The sequence below is a fragment of the Natator depressus genome, chromosome 6 (assembly GCF_965152275.1).
Source record: "Natator depressus isolate rNatDep1 chromosome 6, rNatDep2.hap1, whole genome shotgun sequence".
Lineage (NCBI taxonomy): Eukaryota > Metazoa > Chordata > Testudines > Cheloniidae > Natator > Natator depressus.
Window position 1 is genome coordinate 67,624,396 of NC_134239.1, and position 17,693 is coordinate 67,642,088.

Below are 17,693 nucleotides of genomic sequence, written 5' to 3' on the forward strand. Positions count from 1 at the left end.
TGCAATTGTATTATAGGAAGTGCTGGCAGCAACATAGGTTAAGGTTGCCAAACGTATTCCATTATAAGGCCCTATATTCAACTGGTTGTAACTTTGCCAGACTTAAACTGTTTGGGCTGAAATTTTCTGTGCCAGTCATCTGCCTCAGTCTGATTTTTTGTTTTTGGTTTTTTTTGTTTCAGCTAAAATGGATCAGCCATTTCCAAGAAAAAGAGTAGTGAAATTTTTGTTTTTCCTGTGTTAAAATATTACAACTACTTTATTCAGAAGTTGTAGTGCCTCAGTGGTTTGGAGCAGGGATTCAAAATTTGGCAGGTGGATCACCTTAGTATTGGGGATATGCCTCTTGTTGATTTGTACATATCTGCCCAAATTTAGCTAAATTATAAGCCTCTAGAAATTGAAGTTTGCACATATTCATTAGAGGTTTGTTAGAGGCTGACAGTATTAATATTTAAAGATTCCATCTGCAATGAGCACACTCCTTCCCCATACAGCTCTTGGTGCTGACCAGACTGAGCATGATCCATTCCAAGATTGCATGGGTTGAGCAGGACTTTTCCTAAAATTGCTCCTCCTGTAGCACTAAACACCAGAACAGAGAGCAGGGAGTTTCTGTCCTTGGATTTCAGGGACCCCACTGCTGGGGCTTTGGCTGTGTAGAGGGAAAGGAAGGTGCAGCCTGAGTTGCTCAAATGCAGAGGGATGAGAAGAGAACACAAACAGTCTGTGGGAGGACATGGAAGCAGGGGAGATAGAAACAGAAGGGGTCAGGCTGGGGGAGATGGAGCAGAAGGGTCTATAACCACTAGAGAGACACTCATTTCCAGAACATGGAATACAGTCCAGAATTCCCGAGTCCCAACAAAACTCTGCTGTCGGCAAATAGCTGTCAAACCCATTAACAAAGAGTGTGTTTCATGCACCTCTAGTGATTGGTCCACCTACAGGATAATAGCCTACTACTGCAACCAGTTAGTTAGTGCAAGTGATAGAGATCTGTGCTGTGGTGGATCTAAAAGTTATAATCCTGTTGATGACCTATGTTTGGGTCAATATGGCTTCACATGATGGATTTTTTGTTTTAGTACTTTGCTTTAAAAAAAACCTCAGGAAATTATATAGGAAAAACACCACATTACAAGAACATTAAGGCTGCAAGATGGAGCACTCGGAAGTTATGAAATGTCAGAAGTAGTGTTGCCCATGCATAGATTATGATCATACTATTTTTTCTTCTGGACTTCTGCCTCATTTCCTAACTTCTGAGTGCTTGACTTTGCGACTTATTACTCTATTAATGTCATCTTATATGTAAGTTTGTATAAATTTTGTTATATTAAATGACATGAGGGGCCTGTCAGTCCCTTAACAAACAAGCAGCACAAGCAAGATCCACTCCCTCAAAAAGCCTGTACATAGAAATAGATAAAAAGGAGCAGGAGAAAAGATTTGCTCACAGGTGTCAGTCCAAGTCAGCATGAATCCTGAGCACATTTGCTTCTTAGGGTACATCTACGTAGCAAAAAAACCCAACAAGACGGTAGTGAGTCTCTGAGCTCTGGTCAACTGACTTGGGTTCATGCTATGGGGCTAAAAATAATAGTGTGGGTATTTGGGCTTGGGTTGGAGCCTGGGCTCTGAAACCTGGCATGAGGGGAAGGACTCAGAGCCTGGGCTCCAACCCAAGCAGGAATGTCTATGTTGGTATTTTTAGCCCCATAGCGTGAAACTAAGTCAGTTGAGTCGGGCTCTGAGCCTCGCTGCCACTGGGGTTTTTTGCTGTATGTACCCCTAGTGTTTCTTTTGAGGTGCCTGTCTCACATTCACTCCCATTACTGTGGCTGCAAATACCACCACTGTCTTCAAATGGGCCCAATCATCTGCAGAGCTTGGAGATGTGTTGAAAATCAGGAAAAACTTAAAGGTGACCTGGCTGGATATGGGCTTTGCTCCTGTGACAGCTTGAAGTATATGCTGAGAATGGACCATGTGAAGTTTAAATGTGGGCAATCTGGTTGGTAGTAATCTCTTCTAGCCTATCCATCGCCATTCTTAAATATTAATATTGTCTACTAATCAGCAGGCAAAGCTTTGTCAATCAGCTGCAATATTTAAGCCTCAGTCTGCCCTCTTTCCCTCAGAGATTTTCTAAGCAGGACAGAGTGGAACAAGTAAAGAGAGGAATAAACAACCTAGTTTAAATGAAACTCCCTGAGGGGAAGTGGAAGGCATGTAGGTGGAAGCAGAGAGAACTAGAACAAACAAACTGGTATACCACTGGTTAGTGATTTTCCAGTGGTTGCAGATGTCTTGGAGTGAGCAGCCAAAAACTTGGGAGAAGGGCTTAACCTGTAGTGGAGTTTGGAGGGCTGCTCTTCCAAATCTGTGGCAGACCCAAGTAAAAGTGCTGGATGAGTATGAGAAGGAAGGTCCAATAGTTCAATGCTCCAGTGGTGAAAGAATGCATATGTCCAAATGGCTCTGGAGTCAAAGTTCATGGAGAAGTTAAACATTTAAAAACAATTACACACTTAAAGAACCAGGATTTTTTTCTGCTTTTTCTAAATCTTAGAAATATCAGGAATATCAAGTCTGGGATTCTCCTTAGGGTGCTGTCCCTGGACCCTGCATGAAGGCACCATCTTTCATAATAGCCTCCAGCTATTTCTAAAAGTTCATACACCTGTCTTCCCTCTTAATGAGACACCAGAGCCAAAGGTTATAGGCTGAAAGTGAGAGAAAAGATGGCTCAAGGCCTCTCCCTACATTAGATTTCCTCCTTTTGTCTTATTTCCACTTCCTACAATATGAAAGTTGAGTTTTGTTTACATCCTTATATATTTGGTTATTTACAGATATAAACTGAGTTCTTAAAATACTGGTAAGGTAAGACCTTTCTCCATCCTAAATTGTCTACTATGCTGATCACTGGGTTTTTGGATTTCAGTGCTGAACATTTCTAGGTGTCAGTTCCTTCTAAGAGGAATATTCTTTTTCTTAGAAACCTAAGCAGCTCAACTGCTTCCCTCTCAGCGCTTCGGGTGAGGACACGCACTGCCAACAAAAGGAGCCAATAGTGCACACTCACAAGCGATGTAATAACTGCAGCAGCTGTATACTGGCCTACCTTAGGTCAACATAGTCTTCTAGTGTAGCCATGACCTAAGAAGGTTTTGCCTTAGCAGTGCTTAATTTGTAATTAAACAGGTGCTGGGCCTCAAGCAATTTTTTTACTTTAATAGCTGACATGGCAAGCCTGGAAGTACCAGGGCTATGAAATGCCAAGCGTAGAGGACAAATTAAGCGTAGAGCACAAATTAAGCGCTGTTCCCTAAGCTCCTAGCAGTTGTGGAGGAGGTGGGCTACTCTGGGCGCCTGGCTGCGGGCGTTTTTTCCCCTTCCCTCTTCTTCAACCCCCTCCCCCCCCCCGAAGATCTTCCCGCCCCATCCGGCGGGTTATCTAGGCTGCGGCTCCCCCCCGCCTTCTCCTCACTCCAGGGGCTGGGCGCGGGCGCGCCCCCGGCTGCACGAAGCGGCTTTCCCGATCGGCAGAAGGGAGCGGCGTCCCTGCAAGAGCCTCTCTGGCGGGCCAGAGGCCGCGCTGTGTCTCTGCGATCGATTGAGGCTCCCTTGGAGGTCTCCGGGCCCGGCCGGGGCGCGGGCTGGTGTGTAGTGCCCGGCTCCGGGCCGCCCCGTGGCTGGGGGAGCGGAGAGGGGCGGCGAGCGGGGTTGCCCGTACCCCGCCATGTGGCGCGTGGCCCGGGCCTGGACCGCCTGCTTGCGGCCTCCCAGGCAGTGCCGCCCCCCGGGGCCGCGCTTTGGCAGCAGGGGGGCAGCGACCGTGGCGGTGGAGCCCGCGGCGGGGCTGGCGGACGAGCCGGTGGCGACCAAGGTGCTGGGGCTCGCCCCGGGGCAGCGGGTGACGCTGAGGGGACTCGTGGCGAACGAGCAGGGCTGCCTCTTCGACTCCTGCGCCCACTACCTGGCCGACAGTCTCGGGGAGCTGGACCTGTCCAGGGACACTGCCCAGGGAGGGGACTACACTGGGGTGGAGCCCATGGGGCTGTTCTGGAGCCTCTCCCCCGCCGGCATGGAGAGACCCTACCAGAGGCTCGTGCCGAAGCAGATTAAGACCCCCATGAAGGTGGAGGTATCAGTTCACCAAGGGCACAGTCAGCCTGGCAGCATCCCGGGGCAGGTCCTCGCCAAGGCCAATGTGGAGAGATGGTTCACTGCCCCCGGGGTGCGAAGGATTAGGCTGAAAGAGGGCAGCGTGAGGGGCAGCCTGTTTCTACCCTCAGGTGAGTGAGGGAAGCTCTGCCTTTTGTGGGCTGACGCATTGAATCTCCGGTGGCTTCCCTTTTCCTACATGTAAGGAGTGATGGTGACAATCACTTGCCTCTGTAAAGGGCTTTGACAGAAGCCACTGACAGAAGGTGCCTATAAGTGCAAAGTGTTATGCACAGTACTGTCTCATCTGATTAGTGCGTATAGGGGAGAATGAAAGCATATTTCTTCTGTCATTGGAAGTTTATAAGATTGGGCCCTTTCATTGTGTAAAAATAAATAGTCTAGAAATTGCCCTAAAGCTGCTTTAAATAATTGGAAGACACGATATAAGTGCAAAATATAATTTATTATCTGAACACAATCACACAGGATTTCTGCTTGCACAAAACAAGACTGAAAAATAGTCCATGTCCTCCCACACATATTGCAGCAATAGTTTTTTTGTTTTTTTTTAAAGTTCACAAGAATAAGATGAATGCTGAAAATGAAAAGGACTAACCCATGGTATATACTACTATAAATAATCCTGCTGTGTATCTTAGAGGTTTATTATAAGAGAGTGGTAAAAGCAAAAGATGACAATTTATTAATGCATAACAGAGCAAGAGAAAGGCAGTTGTTATAGATCAGCTCATCACTCCATCTGCATCTGGGATTCCCCATAACTCTAAAGTAAGGTAAAGTGTGGTGGAGTTTCCAAAATTTGTAGAAGGGTGACTGAATTAGTGAGAAGTCATATTTTCTTCTTAACAGGAGATAGTTATGGGCCCAATTCTTTTACCATGCTAAACAGGGGGAAATCCTCCATGGATTCCAGTAGGAGTAGGATTGTGCCCCGTCGGACACTTTCTCTTCATTAAATGCATATAAATATGCAGGCCATCTGAAGAGATTATAGCAAATACATGCGTACCAACTCTCTCTCTCATATCTCAGAACCAAAACTACTCATGAGTTTTATACTATAAAGGAAGTATTTTGCTAGAGTGAGGCCTAAATCATGATCTCTGGTTAATTTAGAGGGCGATCCAAGGTCCCTTGAAGTCAGCAGAAAGCCTCAGATTGATCTGAATGGACTTCAGAGGCCCTTAGTCAGCACTCTTGATTCACCATTATTGAAGCCAGGGTATTTTGCTAAGAGCTACATCCACTTTTCAGGCATGTACAGGGTTTCCACTGAACTTAGTGGTATCCACAAGTCTGCAACCTAGAACTAAATTTGTCTATTTAAACATTCCTGTTTTTTGATGCTACCATATGTAGCCTAGATAGTACCTTTGCTTGAATTACATAGTGGCCTCAGTCACAAGCAGTGGAGATGGTGTATCTTATTCATATACTCAGAACGTCAAGAGTTTCCAAAATTTATAATAAAAAACATATAATGCATCTAAAATGTTTGTTTTACTATATCCTTCATCTTCCCCCCCCTCCCACACACACTTACAATAGGAATATTCTGTTATATTTCACAAGACACACTTCATCTTTAACTTCTGTTTTTATTAAATTTGTCATTAGTACCATTGTGGAATAGGAAAAAATCTTGCATTTAACAGTTGTTCACAGAAGCAAAGTGTTTGCCAGCCCTCCTGAAAACTACATCCAAATGTACAGCTTTACTATTCTGATTCCTCGTTTTCTGCACCCAGATGGAGCAAGGAAGTCAGATATACATTTTATAAAAAGGTCTGCCTCTCCTGCAATTTGTCCTGCTGTTGTCAATGGTAGGGTGTAATTCCTTAAAGCCCCAATTTTGCGCATTGAAATAATTATGATTTTTTTGCCATTGAATTCAATTTGAGCAAGATCAGGACCTAAGATCCTTGTTTTTTTTTTTCCTGTATTTTCTGCAGTCTGTATGTGGCAAATTGGCGATTCTTTAACTGAAGAAGAGCTATGTTTCTTTGCTGCTATCAATAAAACTGGAGATAAATATATTTTGTTTTAAGTTGTGTTCCATTCAGTTTGGTACACAACCCAATCTAATGACACATATCAGGGCCAAAGCAGATTCCATCTGCAACCTGTGCTTTCTTTAAAGAAATCCATGGCCAAGATTTTCATTAACTGATGCCTGAATTTAGGCTCCTAATTCCATACTTAAGTATCTATATGGGGGCTTGGCTACACAGGCAAATTGACTGACATAATTCCCTGTGTGGGCACCGTTATGGAATAATAGTCACTTTATTCCAGAATAATTAGGGTGTATCCAAATCAATGTAATAATTTTGGAATCAAAACACTTTTATTCCGGAATAGAGAGCGTCCACACAGGGAGCTATGCTGGAATAGCTATTCTGGTCCATTTCCTTAAGTGGCCTAACTTTCAAAAGAACTGAGCACTCAGAAGCTCCCATTAAAGTTACAGTAAAATTGATGTTTGAGTCAGAGAGCTGCTTCGTGCTCAGTGTTTCAGAAAGTCAGGACGTTTATATAGGCCTCAGAAGCTTCAGTTTTGGCTCCCATTTATGAAAATCTTGGCCTGTAATTTTGGGCCAGAAGCTATGTAAATTTGCCATTATGCTGCTGCATTCGTCTCATGCAGCCTACAAAAAAAAAATAATGTTCCTTTTGGTTAGACAGAAGTCACCTACAACTTACTCACAAAAAAAAAAAAGGTTTCTGTTAAGGCTTCTGTGATTACCCATGGCTTGCACTGTGAGAATCCCAGAGGAGTTGGACAGAATACATGACCTTAAAATGAATTAGACTTCTGTTAGAAGGCTAAATTTACTAGCAAGAGGCTACTATAAAACACAGGGGGGAGGTTCAGGGGGAAAACATCTGTAGAGCCTTAGCTGTTTATGGTTTCCTCAAGTAGTGCCACGGTGAAATTTACATAATACTTGTCTGTTTCACAGCTGCTCAAAGGGCTGTTAGTAGCAGCAATGAAACTGTTCAGTGATTTCCATTTCAATCTGCTGCTTTCATTAATAACTTTATTGCTGAGGAAAAATGAGGACTGTTAGAATCACAGACGTTGGAAATGAAAGAGAGAACTAGCTGATCTAGTCCATCCCTTGCACTGCCTGATTTTTCCTTACAATATTTTCAAAAACAACAAGGAGTCCTTGTGGCACCTTAGAGACTCACATCTTTTCATGTATTTATACCTGCTCCTGTATTTTCCACTCCATGCATCTGATGAAGTGGGTTCTAGCCCACGAAAGCTTATGCCCAACTAAATTTATTAGTCTCTAAGGTGCCACAAGGACTCCTCATTGTTTTTGCTGATATAGACTAACACGGCTACCACTCTGAAATATATTTTCAGTGCTTTGTCTAATTTTAAACATTCCAAGCAATGGAGCTTCACCGTTCAGTAGTCTAATGAGTCTTGCTCAGAGCTTCCATTTCCAAAAATCCTTTAAGCGCCAAGAGGTCTGTTCTTCCATCAGTGCATTATGTGTAACTCTTATTAATGTTAAGGTGCATTCACATGAGAATAGACCTTTCCCTCTCCCAATTGCAGATCATTGCAGCTACCTGGATTTGAATGGATCAACCATGCCATCTGATGGTCAGTCAGAAAAATAACAAGATTGCTTGTGCTTCTCACAGACCCAGGGGACAGTATTCTCAAACCCTAGGTCAAAGTCCAAACTCATCAGGTATCCACTCTCTGCCATACTGGCAACATGCCACTGTGCAGTAATTGTGACCAAAATGAGACTGGCTGCAACACCACATTGGTTTAACGTATGATCTGCTTCTTCAGGATGAGAAGGCAAAGCCTTTGGAAAGCATATTGGGTGCAGTTAAAAAGTATGTTTACTTGTTTGAGCAGGTGTTCCATATAGCTGTAATGGGAAATATTACTAGTACTGATAATATCTTGCCAGTGAAAGGGTAATAAGTTTTCTAGTAATCATGCCTACTGTATGTTGCAGTTCATTCTTTACTATATTACCTCTAATATCTTGGCCTGATAACGATATTATTCTTTTTCTCATTTTTGTAGGGGACGGCCCCTTTCCAGGAGTGATCGACATGTTTGGTGATGAAGGTGGATTGATGGAGTTCAGATCCAGTCTCCTAGCCACCCGTGGCTTTGCTGCTCTTTCTCTGCCCTATTTTGACTTTGAGGATCTGCCCACGGTCATGAAGGATTTGCACCTCGAATACTTTGAGGAGGCAGCTAGATTTCTACAGCGTCACCCAAAAGTGAGTGTAATGAGATAAATTCATGCAGACACATTCCTTTGGATGTGGGGATTGGAGAGAAGACTCATCAACAGTTCTGTGTTGGTGGCAATGTGGGGGGTGGGGTGGGGTGGGGTGGGGGAAACAATAGTACATTAGTTTCCTTGGTACTCTAGGAAATAGCAATTTCTGCTAGCCAGGTCTGAATGGTTGTATTATAGAGTGCAAGAGTTCACAATATTTTACATGAGTTGGCACCTTTTGTGTTCTCTGAAAAATCGGACAAACAGGGGAAACAGAATTATGATCCTGGTCTGCATTAAGAGTTTCCATTTGTAATTTTCCAACAGGAAAATAATTTTGTACAATGTTCCTGGAAGAATCCACTCCAAATATATATGATGTCAGTGTCTCATTAACGCATGTGCTTCTCTTTGCCTCCACTCCCTTTCTCCCTCTCTTTGTTCATCTGCAGGTGAAAGGGCCAGGGATTGGAGTGATTGGGACAGGGAAAGGGGCAGAATTGGCATTTTCCATGATTACTTTCCTGCCACAGGTGGTAGCTGCTGTCTGTATCTCTGGCTGTAGCTCCAATACGATCACTGCTCTTCACTATGGTGAGCTAACTCTGCCTGGGCTGCACTTTGACATGAGCAAGATCAGCATTTCTGAGACTGGTGTGTTTGATATTTTTGATGCTCTGGATGACCCAATGGATCCAGCTAATTCCCACTGCCTCATCCCCATAGAAGAAGCAGAAGGTAATTTTCTCTTGGTGGTAGGAGAAGATGATCGCAATTGGAAGAGCTCTTTATTCGCCAAGATGGCAATTGAACGCTTGCGCCAACATGGGAAGGACAACTTTAAACTCTTGAGTTATCCAGGAGCAGGCCACCGAATCGATCCACCCTTTTTGCCATTTTGCTCAGTAGCCCTGGACCGTGTCCTAGGGTTGCCCGTTCTGGGTGGTGGGGAGAGAAGAGCACATGCCCATGCACAGGAACACTCCTGGGGGAAGATCCAGGAGTTTCTGCGGTTTCATTTGAGATGAACACCTCACTACCTGAAAGCTGCCTCTAAATTGCAGGGAGCTGAGAGATGAGCCACCCAAGGGAGTAGAGGACTGGAGGGACTGACTTAGAAAGATGGAAAAGTTAAATATGCATTTCTTAATCAAATGACAACTGAGTGGCAGGTGTAAACACTGAGCAGGGTGAGGATTTGTTAACGGTGGTGGAAGGGGCTTTAGGTAGGAGTACTGGGGAGAAATGGAACAATGGAAAACTTCAGGGTTCATGTTAGTAAAGGTTTCCTGATGCCAAGATCACTTTAGACTGGGAAATAATCACCCAAGGAAGGTGGTAGAAGTCCCCTTGCTTACAGCATGTGAAGGAGCCCAGCAACCTGGCCAGGCCTGCAGAGAATGGCAGTCGAGGAGACTGGCCTGCACCTAGTGGAATGATGGCAGCCCAAGATGATAAGATTTTGAAACAGCTATGCCCTGTGAGCTGGACATGTTTGGCTCACTCTTTGGGACTTGAATCCAGCTAGTTCAGCCCAGATGTCTTCCACTAGTGTCCACCCCCACCCCACAGAGCATTCTATTTTAAAGCTGTGACTGTTTGCTGTGCCTGCTTTGGAAATCTTTTCTATTTGAACTTTATCTGGGATGCATACATGTGTCTGACATCTTGATGTTGGTTATCAGCTTTCAGCAAGCACAGCCTATGGTTCCTTACACTGCCAATCAGTTGCAGAGAAGAAAGATCAAGTGTTTTCAATGCCTGCTAATGAGAGGGGTAGTGCCAGCAGTGATTTACTAGTGGGGTATTCAAGAGGGACTCATTTCTATCTGTGGTGTCACAGGCTGGCAGCTAATACTTGGTTAGTGTATATTACAGTTCCACTGGATAGCTTGGTTAAATGCAGTTTTGTTATATGCATTGATATATTTCCTTCTTTCTTCCTGCAGTTAAGTCTAATTGCCTGTTTTTAAAGTAGTAATGATAGTTAAATGAAGGTTGTGAGGAACTGAGTTTTTGGAATTCCCTAGTAATGGACAGTGACCATCAGTAGCCATTGGATACTGAATGGCTTATACTGATAGCCATTATTGAGGGAGCAGAGGAGCAGATGGGTGATTTGAAAGGAAGGAGGGAGCCTGGCCAACAGGAGGCAGTAGAGTCATGCATTAAATGGCTGTCGTAAACAGTGACCAGCTTAAGTATCAGACAATCAAAAATGAAAAAAATTCTGGGATAATTCTCCCATAAGTGCCCAGGAATGAGGGAGCAACTGTGCCCACAGTTGCCAGGGGATTGTTTCCATTCTGATTAATTGTAGGCTAGTGCCTCCCCTCTTGCCTGTTTAGGAGGCCTGCTCCCTCCCATCATCTTGAGGGAAAGGAATCACAATTTCTTCTTTAATATTTCAGACCTCAGCTAGTCCTCTGAAACAGCGATAGTGCTGGAAGCCTGGTTCCCAAGTGCCACTGCGAGCACAATTCCCTTTCCAGGGTCCCTGTTGTCAGAGCATCTTAAAAGAGCTGCCCAGGAGGAAATGGAGCTTTGGCTTGTGACCTTGACTTTTATTTAGTGTTATGGAAACTCCTGGTCAACATGCTGGTGCTTGATGCTCATTAACTTCATGTCATCAAACGTGCTCCGGGCACATCGTCAGTGCCAGTCTCATTCATGCTCAGTCCACAGACATCATCCAACCATACTCCACAACAGACAACTTTACTTGGGTTCACTTCCCCCATACCACCTACACAACTGGCATGTCACTCTCTCCCAAGTTGGTTTTGGTTGAATGGGTCCTGGAGGGGGCTCTGGTGCCTAAACCTTCCCTGACAATAGATAACAGTAATACAGGCCTGCAGCTAGCTCTGATAGTGCTTCCTGCACCTATGTTACTTCCTCTTCACCAAAGCTACTCCAGGTTGTGACCAGAGAAGGAGAGGCTGGCCATTAGTTTCCCCGTCTGCACTTTCTAACCCTCCTTCTCGCATGTACCTCCACCAATTTGAGCCAGATGCCTGAGTGCCTTAGGCTGGGCAGTGCTTCCTGCCAACCTGTTTTTTTGCCCTCTCAGCATTGCCTACTGAATCTCCATTGTGTTGCCTTACCTCTGCAGATCCACTACTGCAAGTTCCTGGGACAGGTTTCTAAAATCCAGTGCAATTCTAGTCAAACTGGGCCAGTTAGAGGTACAAGTCCAATCAAACTTCTGGGTTCATGTATAAATAGATTCTGAATGTAGATTGTTAGATTTCTCTAATTTTAAATATCACATTTTTCATTAATTATCCAAAAGGCAATGTCAACAGTTGTAAAACAAAAACCAAAACCAGGTGGTTTAAAATGCCCTCACTTTATTCATAAAGCAAAATCCTTTAACATTTCATTTTAAAAACAGTAAATGGGCAGATATATTGCATAGAAAATTGGCTGCTGCTTTGTTTTTTTAAAATGGTTCAGATTTTTCAAAAGGGAGAAAGAAAAAACCTAAAAGCACTTAATACTGCAATCTGATTGTGTAAATACATCTCACACTCAGAAGATACTAATGACCAAAGAAAAAACACACACAATGATCTGTAGCAAATTGGTTGTGTATATAATTAAATATTAATTAACAACAACTCAAATTCTAAAATGCATCTTATTTACACAGCTGTTGGAATACCATTATAAACATGCAGTATGCCTTAAAACAGAGTGCCTGGTTGTGGACATATTTAAGGTCAAGGTAAAATTAGTACTGGTGTTGCAGAATTGTTTCAGAAATTCGTTCTGTGCAAGAGTGGCTATGGTTCAACCTTTGCACTAGGCTGATAATGCCATAAGTATAACTTCAGCAGGAGCTGAAGCAGGAGTGGCCAAATTCAAAGTCCCTATTGACTTCAAAAGGGAGCAAGATCAATCCCAAGGTGTCATATCAGCTCAGCTGATGGTTATGCAGTCCATGACAAATAAATGACATTGTTCCAAAAAGGAAGTTTGTTCAGCAAATTAATAGCAATATGTACGTTTGCAAGTGGGATGATGGAGCTAGTTTGTGTGAACTGACTTTATTTGCAGTATTTTATCTTTTTGCCTGTTTTCATGAATAGCTTACAATAAATTTCTAAAATGTGTTGCTAATTTTTTTTTTCCCTTTTAAAACACAGGTTTGTGGGGAGGAGGCAGTGAAGGTACTCTGCTCATGATCCTATACCAAATAGGTTTCTGCTAAAAAGGTCAGCAGTGAAATAGTTAAATGACGACATTAATTTTGCCCCCACAAGGCTTCAGAGATGAATGAAGCAGTTCATACTTCTTGGAGCTTTTGCATTTCTCTTGTCAGTCTCCAGACCAAGATAACACTACCTCAGTTACAGTTCTGTTCCCTTTTGCGAGATTTTCCACTTTCCAGTTCCTTCCAAACTTACACAAATCCATCTTGCTTTCTGCCTCAGAAGATTCTGTGGGATCCAAGCAAAGGTCTCTAGTTTCTGTACTACTTCATCTGTGTTACAATGGCTGATTTTTATGGAGATGAGCTTTACTCTTGCCAGTGTAAGATATCCCTTTACTGTTAGATGTCTGTAAAGTGCTTTAAACATGAAATGTGCTGTAAGTATAACCACTACAGAGAAAACGTAACTTGCATGACAATAGGATACTCTAACTATTTACTTTGAAGTGATGGCACGCAGAGGGAATGTCACCAGACCATCAAATTCTGCTGCAGCAAAAGAGCTGAAGTAGAGCCTTGCATGTCTCCCCCACTAAAGAAACCAAAAGTCAACCAAATGAGTCAGTCTGTCACGGGCAGCACATGTATTATGGGACAGACAACCTTGTTCTCTCCTTTCCACCCGCTGTAAGACATAGCGCCTGAAACTGCTGCCAACCCAACGGCCGTACCTGCTAGCATGCCATCTTGGCCACTAGACACGGTAGCGATGTCAGCCAAGCTGGGTGGGGGTCGCTGGCCTGTCCCCCAGAGCAGCTGCAAGTGTCAGACTGAAGGGGGCCCAGCAAAGTGCACAGGGCCTGTCAGGATGGGCAGATAGCAGCCCTCTGACACCCACTGCACACTCACCACGGACCACAGCAGAGAACTGGAAAGACAATACCCGGTATCCCACAATGCACTGACCATGTCTGGTAAGCATTGCCAAGTCTCACAAGAAAAAAAAGTGGCACTACATTTCAAAACAAGCCCAACCCATTTCAGAGGGAGTGTTTTTATACAAATGCCATGATTTTAGTAATAATGTAAGAACACACAAATGTATGTAACCCTTCTACCAGGTGGAGTCGGCAGCAACCAGGGCCAGGTTCAGTATCTAGGGGTTTTTCCTTTAACAACACAACACAAAAATGGCTCAAGCCCTCACCCAGTACCTGGGACAATTACAGGCTGCTGCTCCTGATGCGGTGTTACCTTGGTTTGGAGACAGAGAAGAGAGATGCAAAAGCTTAAACAAAGTAAAGTAACTGGAGAAGTAGCAAAAAGAAAATGCGCTAAACTCTCCCTTACATTAATATGAACTGTAATCAGTTAAAATAGTAGGCAAACAATTTTCAGAAAAAGATTTTTTTTAAGTTCATAATGCCCCTTTAAATGTGTTTGTTAAAAAATAAAACAAAATTCTTCTCTTGGGAATACTAACAGTAAGCGAGTATGAATGCGAATCTTGTGTTATCTTAACAGGGAGATTTGTGAAGGGGGGTGAGGGGTGAGTGTATGACTAAGCAGTTGTCTGTGTTTAACCAGCTATGCTATGGCAGGGAAGAGTGTATCTCTAACTTTGAGATTGTGGGAAATAGCTGTTTGTCTGTGCAGAAAAGCAGTTTTTATATAGAAGGAATTTCTGAATGTCCATCTAATATCTCAGAAGTGAATGTGGAATTAGATGAAGCACAGGAAGAACTCATTGCTCAGGAAAATGTTTCTTTAGAGCAGATTAAAGTTAATAGGTTAAAGCCCTAATTGAGGAAGGGAAGGGCAGATTTTTTGTGGGTGATGGATTGCTGACAAGTAAGCCAGAACAAAATAGAAGCAATTCACTTAAAGTAGCTCAGTATGATGAGCCACTGTTTGTGGTAAACAGCTGTTTACCTGTTGAGGGAGAAACTGTATCCAATTGTTTGTCTGTTGGGAGTGGCAACTTGCCTGTTAAGGAACCCTTCCCACTCTCGCAGTATTTGTCTGTAGTCAGCCAGGGGTGCTGTGATAAGGAAGAAAAAGGCAAAGAAAATTTAGGTGAGTCTAGGCAGCCTTGTGAGCCAATGGCTTTGGGCATGGCTACACTTCGAAGTAGAGCGCTTTGAGTTAAACCAGCCTTCATAGAGCGCAGTAGGGAAAGTGCTGCAATCTCTCCACACTGACAGCCACATTAGCAGCTCTTGCAGTGGCCACAGAGAGCAGTGTATTGTGGTAGCTATCCCAGCATGCAAGTGGCTGCAACGTGCTTCTCAAATGGGGGTGGTGTGAGACAGGGAGTGTGTTGTGTGGGGAGAGAGAGTGGGATATTTTTTGGGGGGGGGGGGGGGGGCTGAGAGCATGTCAGCATGCTGTCTTCTAAGTTCAGAAAGCAGCAGGACCCCCTCCTCCCCCAGCATTCTACAGTAATGGTTGCTTTGTCTCAGAGCAGATAAGCATGCTGGCTGTCAGAAACAGAGCTTTCAAAGGGCATATCCGCATTCCTCCAGCGAGTTCAAAACAATGGGAAGAGTGGCCACTTGACTTAAGGGGATTATGGGATGTTTCCGGAGGCTGATCAAGAGCACAGTAATGCAACACCTCGTTCACACCGATGCCCAGGTTTTTCAGCCAAGGCGCAACAAGCGTTAATCTTCTCACCAAGGTGGAGTACCAGAAGCGCTCTAGCCATTGAGTCAGAGCACTCTACATGCCTTGCCAGTGTGGATGCGTAGTGAGTTAGGGCATCCGGGGCTGCTTTAATGTGCTCTAACTCGCAAGTGTAGCTTGAGTCTAATCAGCAGTTTGGGAAGGCAAGGTTAGTGAAACATGAGTATCTCTATGCCTTACCTGTTACCATTGTGAAGAGTTGTGACCATGAAGGAAATGTTCTCGTGTCTGTTAGTGGTAATGACTCGCCTATGGAGGGAGCTACCCCAATCTCCAAGCAGTTATCTGTGAACTGCCAAGTGTGCTGGGACAAGGGAAAGGAAATCCAAAATTGTTTGTCTGTTGACAATAGCAGCATGTTTGTCTCCATCCAGTCTTTTGTCTGTGGAGTAGACAGAAAGTGCCTCTCAGCTTATGTTGGTTGTGGAGTTGTCAATTGTCCCAGAGTTGGTTCTGGACTTAAATGTCTACTTCCCTCCTGGGTTTCAGTTGCCTGTGGTCCCAGAATTGGTTCTGGACATAACTGAAGCACAGAAAGATCCTGAACAGCAACAGATTCTTTTAGAGAGGGAAGATTTGGTCGCTAGTTTTGCAGAGCAGAGCAGTCTTATTTTTGAACCCTCAAGAATACAGGGCGGAGAAGCCAGAATCTCATCTCTAGATCCTGTAGTACCCTAGTGGGCTCAGGCACAGCTGTTCCTGTGTGGAACCAAGAGTTGAAAGTGGGGAATAAGCAGAATTCTGATTCTGACTTGTTGGTAGGAATTGAATTGATTATGTTCCTGTAAAACAGAATCCAGTCCCTAAGCTCGTGGTGGATCCAAAAGCAAGCATGGGGGGGGGGGGGGGGAGAGAAAGGGAAATTACATCTGCGTTGTGCCACACCAGTCCTCTCGGGAAGAAATAAAAAAGAATCACAATCCTGGGGGTGGGAAAGGGACTGGGAGAGGGTGCTACTCAATGTCATCATGGGGGAAGGAGAGATGTAGGCTGCTGCCAGCCTCCGCACTCCGTGATGCTATCCTGGTATTGGGCATGGGGCAATTGATCCCCCCCACACACAGCAGGACTATGGTGGAACAGCACTGGGTGGGTAGAGAACAGCCCCTCCCCCACAGTGGAGCAAGGAGCCTAGTGCCATGTGTGTGTCAAGGCAGACACCCCCTGCCAGAACCCCAGACGGGGGGGGGGAGCATAGGGGACCCCCCATCATGCAAGGGGACAGCAGACCCATGGAGGAGAGGCGCAGGAGACTAAGACAAGGAGTTGATGCTAATGAAAAACCCTGTGAAAATGTGTAACATACCTGATTTTTGGAGAAAAAAATTGTACATGTTAGGGATGGTGACAAGACAATCCCACAAGCATGTTGCTTTTCAGCTTATACCTGTAAACAATCTGGAAGCTTGGCACAGCAGCAAAAAGCATAACAGGCCTACACTGCTGTGTGGAAGGGGAAACTGAGGCACATCGCCTCATGGCATTGGTGGATAAATACCAAGACACCTACACTTTAACAGATATTGCTATCCGCATTCTATTAGCAATGCTACACCCCAGCACATTTTCAGGCACCTGGGGATCAGGAACCCAGAACTTTGCAAGTACCCCTATGTACAGCATTATAGTGTTTAATAACATTGGATGGGGGTATGACCACAGCTGAACCAGAACTGGCAGTAAGTTCAGGAGGAGGGTGTGATGTTGCACTCCAGATGCTTTATGGAAATATGCTTATGAATGACATAACTGGAATATGCTTTATGCTAAATACCCCTTGCATGGTGTCATTAGAAAGCCTGTAATCTATTAAGTGTGTTCATCCTATTTGTTTGCATGTATTATTTCTATATCTGTAGTTAAGAGAATAAGATATAAACTTGTATCACTGATGTAAACATATTACATGGAGGCCATTAAAGATGCTCCAGAAACAATCAGTTGTAAATGGCCTTAGTTACTTGAAAACCTTCCTGTGTATGTGTGGGCCAGGCCATGGGGAATGGAGACTAGGAGTCTTGCAGTGACATGTGATTATGTCACCTGATAATGAAATCCAACTTAAACCTGGCACTTTTCCACTTAGAAGGAAGGGTGGGGACAAGCACAGACAAAAGATTCCCACCTTGTGCCAAAGCTATAAAAGGGGGTGGAGCAGGACAAAGGGGGCTGCCAGTCATGAGAAGACCCCTGTTTACCACCCGAGATGTCTCCTGGAACTAACATAGACTGTACCAGGGGAAAGGATTGGGCCCAGACTAGGAAAGAGTCCCACAAAGTGTCCCACAATGCCCTCCCTGGTCAGCGTAGCAGGGCACAATCCGCGCAAAGCCCTACCGCCCCCCCCCCCGGCAGCGCAGGCATGCAGCCCCAAACCAGCGCCC

General features: G+C 44.4%; 1 protein-coding gene across 1 annotated transcript; it reads left to right on the plus strand.

Moving 5' to 3' along the window:
* The first annotated feature begins 3,748 nt into the window (after positions 1-3,748).
* Positions 3,749-16,135, plus strand: LOC141989757 (acyl-coenzyme A thioesterase 5-like). The gene is made up of 3 exons (XM_074956680.1): positions 3,749-4,304; positions 8,261-8,463; positions 8,918-16,135. The coding sequence occupies exons 1-3, from the start codon at positions 3,749-3,751 to the stop codon at positions 9,491-9,493; spliced, it is 1,335 nt and encodes a 444-aa protein (XP_074812781.1). The 3' UTR covers positions 9,494-16,135.
* Positions 16,136-17,693: the final 1,558 nt, after the last annotated feature.